The sequence below is a fragment of the Onychomys torridus genome, chromosome 14, assembly GCF_903995425.1.
Source record: "Onychomys torridus chromosome 14, mOncTor1.1, whole genome shotgun sequence".
In the NCBI taxonomy this organism is placed as follows: domain Eukaryota; kingdom Metazoa; phylum Chordata; class Mammalia; order Rodentia; family Cricetidae; genus Onychomys; species Onychomys torridus.
This window is the reverse complement of record NC_050456.1, coordinates 13475686-13488034: the sequence shown is the minus strand read 5'-3', so window position 1 is coordinate 13488034 and position 12349 is coordinate 13475686. Positions and strand designations below refer to the sequence as shown.

At 37.8% G+C, this 12349-nt stretch overlaps 1 protein-coding gene across 3 annotated transcripts in view; it reads right to left on the bottom strand.

Annotated features, from left to right (window-relative positions):
- Positions 1-3323: 3323 nt before the first annotated feature.
- Pnpla8 (patatin like phospholipase domain containing 8) overlaps positions 3324-12349 on the bottom strand; it is a 60973-nt gene continuing 51947 nt past the window's right edge. For all 3 annotated transcript variants that reach the window (XM_036205973.1, XM_036205972.1, XM_036205974.1), the window contains 2 exons: positions 8461-8656; positions 3324-4490 (listed from right to left, as the gene is read on the bottom strand). In XM_036205973.1, coding sequence (XP_036061866.1) covers positions 4216-4490; positions 8461-8656 — 471 coding nt within the window. In that variant the 3' untranslated portion in view covers positions 3324-4215. The remainder of the gene's footprint in view (positions 4491-8460; positions 8657-12349) is intronic.

The following is a 12349-nucleotide window of genomic DNA, read 5'->3' as shown; positions in this document are numbered from 1 at the left end:
GATGGACTTTCGGGTTATTGACAATCACTTTGTCTTTCACAAACATAGCAGTAATATGTGCTACAAGAAAGAGTACTCAGTGACTTATTTTTTTAAAGTTTTTATTGTGTTGTCTTGCTTTGAAATAGGCTCTATTATGTAACCCTGGCTGTCATGGAACTCACTCTGTAGACCAGAATGACCTAGAACTCAGATATCTGCCTGCCTCTGCCCCCTGGTGCTCGGATTAAAGGTATTTGCCATCATTCCTAGTAAAGATTTTATTTATTTATACTTATTTTGTATATGTGTGTTTGTTTGTGTGCTTATGAGTGCAGGTTGCTGAAGAGGCCAGAGGTATAAGATCTCCCTGGAGCTGGAGTTACTGGTGGTTGTGAAGTGTCCAGATGTGGGTGCTAAGAATTGAACTCAGGTCTTCTGGAAGAGCAGTATGTGTTCTTAACTGCTAAGTCATCACTTCAGCCTTTGTTAACTGTTTTATTCTTCTATGAAATATATTTTTACTTTGATCACTGAAAATTACATTAAATCAAGTATTTAAGTGTGTAGATATAGTATCTGAAAGGATATGACAATATATTTAATCCTGGATACAGTATTTAAATTTGGAAGGATTAAAGACATAATCATACTACGGTTTTAACTTCCCAATGGCATTGAGAAAACAGTCAAAAATCAATTTGCCCTATCTTCATTTCAGTGATACTATAAATTAGGAATAGTGATAATAATAAGGTTCTTATGAAGACTGTTTTAAATGTCAGTTATTAGACTATCATCCATTTTTGACAACCTGTTCACATTAAATCAAAATGTAGTCTTTAAAATGTATCTGTATTACTGTCTTGTCTTGTTGCTGCAACAAAATATCTGAGAAAGGTAACTTAAGGAAGAGTTTATTTAGGCTCCCATCTTGAATGTTTTCTATCATAACCCAGGAAGGCACTGGGACAGGGGCATGAGGCAGCTGCTCACATTGCATCTGCAGCCAGAAAGCAGAGTGATGAATGTGTTCAGCTTCTTTTCTTTTTCTTCAGTCCAGGATGCCAGGCTACAGGATGGTGCTATCACAGTGTGGGTTTTCCCATCTTGAGTAACCTAGTCTAGATAATCCCTCACAGGCATGCTCACAGAATTACCTATGTGACTCTAGATTCTGTCAAATTGACAGTATTAAATGTCACACCTCACAGTATGTAGTGCCTAAAAGCAAAGAATAAGATATAATAGTTTTTCATATATATATATATAAAGAAAATCAACATCATTCAATATTTTACATCCCCTGCCCCTCTGAGGCAGAGCCTCACAAAGCCCAGATTGGTTTTGGACTCACCATGTAGCCCAGGCTGGCCTTGAGAAGTCCTGATTATCCTGCCTCTGCTTTCCAACTGTTGTGGTTATAGGCCTGCACCATCACACCTAGCTTACTCTTTTATTTTCTACTGCGTGTGTATGCACAGGCACATTTGCATGCATGCACATGCATTCTGTCTGGTGATCAGGGGTCAAATTTTATTCTGAGTATTCAACTTAGATTATCAGGCTTGGGAGCAGGTGCCTTTATCCATTGAGCCATCTCGTTGGTCCAATATTTTATTTTTAACGAACTAATTAACCAAACTAGTAATGTGTATCTGTGGGGTGTGATGAATTTGGATCTATTCACATCAGTTGAATACAAGTTTTAAGGAACAAAGCAATCAGTGTAATTTCTGAGAGGCACATTTATTAAACTGGTAGACCAACACATGCAAATAGTCTAGTCCAGGGGCATCTGTAGTCTGTGAATCCTTTTTGGATGGTAGATAGCTCCTGCCAGGAACAGAACAAACTGTTTTTTAATGTGCTTCCTATTTCCTAGTCATGAAAGAGTAATTGCCATAGATTTGCTTCAAAAAGTCAAATTAAGTGAACAGTTCTGTTGTATTTAAACTTGGCAAGAAACAACAACAAAAAAGAACACAGTGCAATAAATGTGAAAAGAATTTGTTGGGATAGAACCAAAGTGGAATTTTCCAAATGGTTTATGCATCCTAACTACACAGAGGACATCTTCAATTTCCTGAAGAAGAAATTCATTGTAGGCATTTGTGGACATTCTGTAAACAGACAGCTCCGTCTGAAAAGCTGCAATGTTGGCATACTGGGTAGGAAAGCTCAGGCATCATCTCTAGCCCCCTTCTCCTCAGATCTGTGAATCCTTTTGGAGGTGTCATTATGAGGATAGCACCACTATATGGTACCACGGCACCCAGGATGCCTAAAGACAGACATGAAATATGTCCACAAAATTGAATACTGGGATCATCAACTTTTGCAAAAAGTTCTAAGGTCATGAAGACTGAGGTGATATGTACTGGGATAAGGACATTTCCTCACCAACTGAATCCAACATCACAGATTCAGCTCAGCAAGCTGGATCTGAAGTCATTCTACAACATTCCAGGAAAGTATATTCTAGTTAAGATGATGATGTTTTCCTAAGAGTGTGCAGTGGTCCTAGCTCTACCTTTCTGAGCCCTGGTACCTTGCTTTTGGACACAGAGTACTGCTTTCATTATAGAATGAATGTTCTCTCAGGGAATTACTCAGTTCTTTGGATAATCAGTACCAGCGGGGATAAGAGCAAACAGAAACTGGTATACTCCACAAATGGCTAGACTTTGTCAGGATCAAAGAGTGCAGGTAGTGCTCATGGTATGTGGCTGAAGAAAGAAACCGGGCATTGATTACCCCTGGCAATGACCAGCAAGCACAAGCAAGGTAAACTGGTCTGAAGCTGCACAGCATGAATGGCACCAGGCTAGTACAAGAGAACCTCACAATGCACACCTGTGTGGGCCACAGTCAGCAGCTTGTGCCTGCAACCTACTACAAAGAATTCCCAGAGTATGCAAACTTCCAGCAGTTTCTTTTTGTCTTACACTAGTCAGTCTAGCTGTGTAAGAGTTTATTTGAACTTACAGTCTAAAAAGGATTGATTATCTTCTGAGATTACTGGATGTTTATTTATCTTTTTCCTAAAGTATGAATGAGAAGTCACAAAACCTGGCAAGCGGCTCGCCTCTTCTCACAAGCTGTCCCTGTCCCCACAGTCACGACAGAGGCTGCATGCAGCAGACTGCGGGTGAACACCCCGTCCTCCATCGCTCCCCAGCTCTCAGCCATCTCATCACTTCAGTGAGCCAGCACTGCAAAGACCATGGCAACACATGTGGGCACCGGGGCAGTGTTAGTTTATGTGGATAATGCAAAGGGTACACACCTTGGTTTCGTTTTCATGGGAAATTTCAACACAATGTAAAGATTTACAAAGGAAATAATAGAGCAAAGAATTTATTTGGCCTACAGAACCAAGTTTTTCTTTGGTAAAACCCAAATAGTTAAAGGGATTACTGAAGTAAATAAATCTAAGTAGACTAACATTTCTTCATAAATGCTACAAGAAATTGGGCAATCATTATGAGCAATATAAACTTTAAAATGGCCTTGCACAGCTGATCACTTCAGTAGTTTATTTTTGTTAATGATAAGAATATTTTCTCAGTAAAATCAAACAATTGATTCTGTAACAGTGAATGATAAGATAGCATTCGTTCTAGAAAAGTGAACATTATCTCGAAATCTCAAGAGGAAAGTTAGTTCACTGGAAATTCACCGATCTTTTTAAATAGAAAACTGCATCCAGCTCTTTCCTATTTCAAACATACTGGTATTTTAACACAGAAAATCCCACTTTCACATCTCTTTAAAGGATATTACAGTGCACCCAGGGAAATGATAAGTAGTGTAAATGTCAAGAGAAGTCAGCTTTTGACACAAAAGAAAATCAATGGTCACACAAATTCCACATGATTTAGACGACTAAAAGAAAAGCACAAAGTACAAGACTTCCCATTTCTTGTTTGGCACATATATTAATAAATTTTCAAACATCAAACAATCTAAGACCAATAGATACTAAAACCAACTAGCACAGTAATAAAATGCCTAAAGGTTATGAACATCTTAAGTACTTAATTCCCATATGACTTCTGTAACCAAACATATCTTCTGTGAGGTGTAACCTGTTCAAAGCATCATCTGTTTCAGGATTTCCCACAATTCATTCAGTATCCCACAGAAAACTCATGTTGAAGCACACAGTTCCTCACTAAATTTGGTGGGTCTTCTGATGGGCTTCACTTATGAGAATACATGTATATACCCTTCTCACAATTTTGAAAAGAATGGAAGGCCTTCATACATGTCAGTTTTTAATTTTATCCAATCATTGATCTTTTGAAGAGTTGTTTTCTCTTGACTTAATATTTTTGCAACTTTTTTCATCTTTTGTTCATTTCTTTCTATATACTTCATCCCTTCCAGCTGCAGCTGGTCCAGCTTTTCATTTCGACTTTCATCTAGGGGTATGTTTTCACACATGACAGGATTGAATCTAAAATATGTATCAGGAGGTAACAGACCATCCAGCATTATATGGACTTCTGTTAAAACAAAAATGAAGGAGAGAGGGTGGATAAGAAAAGGAGGTGTGAGGTAAGTCATTTTGGAATGCTCCATTCATTTTTTTCATTTAAAATTATCTTCATTTTAGGCACATTATGACCACACTTTTAATACTCCAGCTCACAACAGGTTCAAGGAATCCATAATAAGAACAAATCTACAAATTGCAAATCACTTTCCAAATACTTTATATATTCTTCTCAATGATCTTGCTTGACTACTCTCTTTCCCTGATAAAATGCCTTACTTTCCTTTTGTCTTTCATTTTTTTGGGAGACCATCTTCACTGGGCTATATATTTATGCGTATTAAAATTCATCAGTTTTAATTGTGTAATTTGAAAAATTTTGGTAATGGATAAACATTTGTTTTACTACCACAAGTCATGAGCAGTCTTATGACCTCCAAAGGTTTCTGAGTCTCCAGCGAGCCAGCCATCTCTCTCTCCTCCTTTTTAAAGAATGTCAGACAAACAGAATCATGTTGGTTGTCTTGTGCCCCTCTTAATCAGTCATATATATATATATATATATATATATATATATATACCACCATTTAATCAGTAATTGCTTAGAGTGGACCATATAAAACTGTTGTTTTTTTGTATTTCAATAACAATTTATAGTAAATTATTATTTATGTTTCAATGTAATTCTTGCATCTGTTTTCAAAGTTATCACAATTAAACCTCTATATTTGTATCATTAATTAGAGCACAAGTATAATGAAGTAACATTTCACATTTTCTAAAATTTCCAAAAGAACTCACCACTATCTGAAATACAGACTTAGGCAGTATGAGACTGGCTCGTTAAAGACTGTCTGTAGTATATTATTTTAAGGTGTGTTACTTTTGTTTACACCGTCTTCGTTTAGCTCTGTGAAGCTGTGTTACTGTGCCTGTATAAAACACCTGATGGTCTAATAAAGAACTGGCCAATAGCAAGGCAGGAGAAAGGATAGTGGGACTGGCAAGCAGAGAGAATATACAGAGGGAGAAATCTGGGAGAAAAGGATCAAGCTAGCAGTCAGAAAAGGAGCAGGACTTCAGGGGCCAGCCACTCAGCTACACAGCAAGCCAGGGAGTAAGAGTAAGATACAGAAATGAGAGAATAGGGAAAGCCCAGAGGCAAATGGTAGATGGGATAGGTTAAGAAAAGCTGGCTAGAAACTAAGCCAAGATAAGACCGGGCATTCATAAATAAGAATAAGCCTCTGTGTGTGACTTATTTTGGAGCTGGGTGGCGGGCCCCCAAAAAGAATAATAAAAAAACAACAACTGTCTGAGCAGATGACCTACCATAAGAAAACTGTATTGAATCATCACAAATGCAAATTAAAAGCACAAAGTCACACTGTAAGGTTGGCTCTTATCAAAAGGTAAGAGGTAAGTGTTGCTGAAAATGTGGAAAAAGGGTAGGAATACAACCACTAGCAAAACAACATGGAGGTGCTACCCAGAAATAGAACTACTATATGAACCAGAAATCCCACTCTGGGTATTGTAGTGGGTAGCCATTCCAGCCTTGGCCTAAGTTCCAACCCCCATTGAGGCTTCAGTAAAGGTCACGCCTACAAGGCGGGGCTGAGAGAGGACGCTGAAGACCCAGGATCCAAATGAGAGGGATCGCTTGGTGTCTGGACCCTGGACACTGGAGGTAGACCAAGCAGAGTTCTCCAGAGAACACCACTGGACTGCACCATACCTTCGCCAGACCCTACAACCTATCTATCCCTTCATTTGTAAGTTACCCCACAAAATAAACCTCCCTTTTAACTACGTGGAGTGGCCTTAATAATTTCATCAATAGGGTATATATTTGAAGGAAATGAAATCAGAATCTTGAGGTATTTGTCATTCCATGTTCACTGCAGTATTAACAACAGTCAGGATATGCATCCCAGTATGTATTTTATATGCAGTAGAATTTTAGCTGCAACATCATGGATGAATTTGAAGGACAATGAGCTTATCAAAACAAGCTAGATATATAAAGACAAATAATACATGAGATTTGTGTGTAGAATCAAAAATAGTCAAGTTTGAAAAAGAGAGTATTGAATGCTTGCTGTCCTGAAGTTTAAGGATAGGGAAGATATTGGCTAAAGGGTATAAACTTTCAATTACTGCAGCTGAATAAATGCTAGTGTTAATAAACAGTATGGTAATCAGAGTTAATGATACCAAGAGATGGAAACATTTATCTTGTAGCAACTGTTATAGAATATACTTGAATTTAAGCAAGATGTACACCTTATACATACAGTTTTTGTAGATTTTAACTGAACAAAGTGAAAAAGATATCTTATGAATTCAGCAAAATTTCAGAGAGTGAAAAAATGCAGTTTGTCATGTTTTTGTGGATTACCTTTTAAAAGATACAAGTCCTTAACAGAGAGCTGAAGAACCTCACCAAGTTCATGATTTAACTAAAGGAGACTGGCTTAAACATGGAGCTGTTAAATACTAATTTAAGAAATTAATAATATACCTTAGGATCTAAAAATAAAGCAGTAAGGTTAAGAGATATAAATAAAGCTTAAGGTTCAGAATTCAAAATTCAAAATTCAACAGATACTTGCCAAAGGCTCAATATGTGCTAGGAACTGAATCAACAATAAACTTGTAAGGCAAGATAAGCATTTTTGCATTTTAAGGTGTTAGGGATGAATCTAGGGGCCTCACAATGTCAGGCAGGGACTCTTAATACTGAGCTATACCTCCACCTTTTGCCTTATATTCTAATGGCACAGAGAGATGTGCAATAAATAATATGTAATATATAGCCCTAAGAAGACAAGTACTTTGAGAGAGAGAAAAGAAGAGAAGCAGATGGGTAAGTAAGTGGCTGGAATAAGATGGTGAAGAACTGGGGAAGTGGTCTGGAATGGTTCCTGAGAGCAGATGACCTAAATGAAGCAAAGGCCACACATGTGTCTGGGCAGAGGGCCTTACAGGGACAGTACAGCAATAGCAGACCAAGAGGCCCATGAGTTCTTACAGAGTCTGGAGAGTGGTAAGAACTAAGGTAGCTAGATACATTTTGGGGAAGAAGAGGCACATTCAGGGGTTCAGTCTTACACGGTCTGGTAAGTTTTAGTGGAAGACGGCTTTTGGATTTTGTTCCACAGACAGGAAGCCTAGAGAGCTTTAAGAAGAGGAAAGATGGCTGATTTTTTAAATAGACTTTAAATGGGCCACTGTAAGAGGACTATTCTAGAAGGGCACCAAAGCAGAAACAAGAATGTATTCTAATGCCAGGTGACTTCCACATTTTTCAGAATCCAATTGTCTTAGTCCTCCAATTGTCTCATGGTTATTATACAAACATTTAAACCCACCTGACCTTTGTTGCTTTTCCTGTTCTTAACCAGCAAGTCTCCACCTGAGCTTCTGTCCGGTCAGCACTAGATAACTCTCTAAGAGAAGACGGCACTAGCTTACAGGAGAGTGGTCTCCTTAGGGCACTGAACAAGGGAAGGGCGAGGAGCTCCTGTGTGCTGTCTAAGCCACTCTTTCACAGCTCAGATCACATTTATCCAAATCAAAACACTGTAAGCTGGTGTCTCAAGGTAGCACAGAAAAACTAACTGCAGTAGTCTGAATGTAATTGAATCCCATAAGCTCACAGGGAGTGGCACTATTAGCAGGTATAACTTTGTTGGAGTAGGTATGGCCATGCTGGAGGAAGTGTGTCACTGTGGGGGCAGGCTTTGGGGTCTCCTATGCTCAAGCTATGCCCAGCATGTCACACAATTCACTTCCTGTTACAGATCAGATATAGAACTCTCAGCTCCTTCTCCAGCACCATGAGTGCCTTCATACTGCCATGAAGATAATGGACTAAATCTATGCAACTGTAGGCCATCCCAATTAAATGCTTTCCTCTATAGAGTTGCCATGGTCATGGTGTCTCTTCCCAGCAATAGACACCCTAAGACACTGACCCTCTGTGTCTGTAGCACTGCTGATAACATTGGAGAGCTTGGTCTTCAGGCTTGTGTATGTTGAGGTATTTCTCACGTCGCTCTCATACCGCCCCGTGCCCAGGGATACTATACACTCTAATGGCGCATCAGGCCAGATACATTTACACTCATGCATGGCCAGGGCTGAAGGGTTATTCAGAAGCAAACCTCCATCCTGTAAAACAAAAGTCACAAGACCAGTCAATTCATTACTTACTACAGGGAAAAGCTAGCAGTGTAGTGAGCAATTTACAAGAGTCTCTTCAAATGATTTATTCATATACCACAACTGCAAAATCCACCATCTAAGACGATAAATTTTAGTTTCCTATTTTCAACAACATTTTTGGATTGCTTTGTATATGTTGCTTAAAAATACTGAGATGAAATGAAAAACTTAAAAACATTTTCATGTGTATTTATTTATTGATTGTGTGTTCAAATGGAGGTCAGAGAAAAACTTCTGCCATAATGGGTCCTGGAGATTGAACCCAGGTCATCAGACTTTGTAGCAAACACCTCTACCCACTGAACCATCTTGCTGGCCCCTGAATTATGTAATTTTTAAAGACACATTAGAATAGTTAGTAGTTAATAATAACAAAACGATCTCCCACAAATTCAATATGATCAAATTAATTGAAATTCAAACAAAATAATTTTAAAGTATCAGATCTACAGTACAGCTATAAACTGAAGAAAGTAGGAAAAAGTTTGAGCTTTTAAGTCAGTGGTTCTCAACCATGGGCTGTGACCCCTTTGGGGGTAGAACAATCCTTTCACTGGGGTCACCTAAGATCACTGGGAAACACAAATATTTACATGATGATTCATAACAGTAGCAAAATTACAGTTATGAAACAGCAATGAAAATAATTTTATGGTTGGAGATCATCACAACATAAGGAGCTACATTAAAGGGTCGTATCATTAGGAAAGTTGAGAACCACTCTTCTAAGTGTTTTTCAGTATCACCATGATTTTGAAGAATTCAAAAAGGAATGTAAAATTATGTTGATAGAATAATATAAAAATAAAAAAGTATTTAAAACTATGGCCAAACTATAATACAATGAATCACACAATACTATTTAAACATATTTCATTACTATATTGATATTGATATTGATATTAAAATCTAGGGACATACATCTGACTACAAATATTTTAAGTAATGTGTAGGCTTTTTCCTATATGTTTTTCATATGTATTCCATTGTAGATGTATGATTTGTCTTTCAGTGGTCTACTTTTTTACTATCAGTCACTATCTTTTGAGTTTCTGAGATTACTTCTGTAAAGCAAAAGTTTCTAATTTTGATGAAGTCCAGTGTACCAGTGATTCTTTTGTGGATGGACAGTGACTTTTGGTTTATGTCAAGGCTTTTGGTGTGTGTCTGTGGGAGCGAAGGTGGGGGCAACAATAGTGACTACTTCAAAGCAATTTGTTGAGAAGAGTATCCTTGGGCTGCAGAGATGCTTTCCTGGGTAAAGTGCCTGTTATACAAGCAAGAAGACCTGAGTTCAGATACCAAGCACTTAGTAAAAGCCAGATTTGGTGGCATATGCTGTGTCTGTAACCCCAGCAATGGAGGGTAGAGACAGGTAGATCCATAGAGCCTACTGACCAGCCAGTCTAGTCGAGCTCTGGGTACAGTGTCTCAAAAAACAAGGTGGAGAGCAAAGACTCCTGATGTCAACCTCTGGTATTCACACAAACTACTCACATGCACTATACACACACGCATAGCCTGTCCTGCAAAAGGACTATTCTTTCTTTGAACTGCTTTGTGTCTTTATCAGAGCTAAAGGCCATATGTATATAGGTCTATTTCTGGACTGTTCTATTTTATTCTCTCTCTCTCTCTTTCTCTCTCTCTCTCTCTCTCTCTCTCTCTCTCTCTCTCTCTCTCTCACACACACACACACACACACACACACACACACACCTAACTTCCTCAAATAATATTTAGCATGTGCTCACACTAGAAGGCATATATATTAATGATGACTCATATGAAGTTTTATAATATTTTTGAGACTACAGAGAAACATAAGGCCATCACACTCTGAGAAAAGCAGTCTGGTTACATCTTTTCAGTGCTTACTTATTCCATTCTACCTTTCAGTATGGGCTGTAGTTGTCACTTCATGGTCTAATTTCCTTCTCTGAATTGCTGACCACCACCATCTTCACTACAGATCTTTGAAAGACCATGGTGTATGTTTTTATGCTGTGGCTTTCATTAGACAATATTCTTTTAAAAGACATCTCTTGTTGGGCATGTTGGCATACACCTGTTAGCCCAGCTCTCTGGAGACTGAGGAAGGGGGATTGCTGTGAGTTTAAATGCAATCTCAGGCACACAGGTAATACCAGGACAGCAAGGTTACACAGCAATCTCCTTTATCAAACAAAATAACAACAGGATATATTTCTTATCAATTTCACAACATGGCTCTTTCCATGGTGCTGAATACTGACAGTCTCTGAAACTGAAACAAAAGAACACTGGTCTATGAAAGGAAGTCTGGGATAAAAGAGAAAACACTTCACCCTGTTTGCCACTTGGATGACTGCAGCTTTCCTAAGCTCATGGACATCTCTCTTCTGGGCCGAGTCCAGGAAGAAGGCATTTGTATTGAGAACAGAACTAGGAAAGGACAGCTAGTGCCTACCCTGGGTATCGTGCTCACACTGTTTATGGAGTCAACAGTCTGAATTTTCAGTGTGTTTCTTAGTAATACAGTTAAATGCTTATTATTCCCAAACTCAAAGTAGCAGTATCAGAGAATAAACAAACAGCAAAATCCTAAACTTAATCAAAATATAAATTAAAGATGTGGAAGCACTTAACTAGCAGGATTGACCCTTTGGTTTGAACCCCTGCACAAGAGAAAGTGTATGTGTGTGTGTGTGTGGGGGGGGGGGGTTCTATATTACCAAGTATATTATATTATTTCAGTTCAATTGTGAAAAGCCTAAATAATCATCTATATATTCCATAGCAGATCAAAAAGCTTATACTAATGATAGTTCTGGGAATGAACTGAGCCTTTACCTGAGTAACGGACCATAGTTGGAATAATTATTTTGGCTATTAAGAAAAGAATTTTCCTCAAAGAATCTGTAGGTTCCTTGCATGCAGCTAAACCTCAGTGTACCATCCTTGCCATAAAGGCACCAAGTTTTCTGTTCTTTCCTGCTACTAATAACAGTCTTCTTCCTCTACACATCTAAAGATGTTTCCATTATAATCTAAGAAAAATATTCATGGTTTAAATTCCCAGTTAACCTCACCTTCTGAAAATGCTATTTTCTCTGATACCACAAATGTGGCTTTCCATATCTTTAAGGCTTCGTGTGTGTGTGTGTGTGTGTGTGTGTGTGTGTGTGTGTGAAGCTCTGTGTATATGTATATATAAAACATAATATAATACACAAAATATATACACATACATCACACTAAGATTTTCTAAAAATATTTATGGTACATATAGCAATATTCAAAAGCTGTAATTCCTCATTTTAACAATACTTATAGTATACTATTACCTTTTAAAAATTTTACAATACTTTAAAATCATTTTAATGATAAGTTAAAAAACACCAAGTTAGGTGGATGTTTGCTTTGCATGGCCAGCACCATTAAAATGAATGAAGCCAGAATTCAATTTCTGCAAACTTTTTCAGTTAAATTGCTTATAACAGGAAATTCATCCTTACTGAAGTGAAATAAATGCAAATTTAATTCACTAGGTGATGAGACTGGTATAAAATCTTAACAGGAAATGTAAATGGTAACTGAAAACGGAGAGAGATTTTGTTTTGGTGACACAACAAATCATTCAGCATAAATGGTAAAATA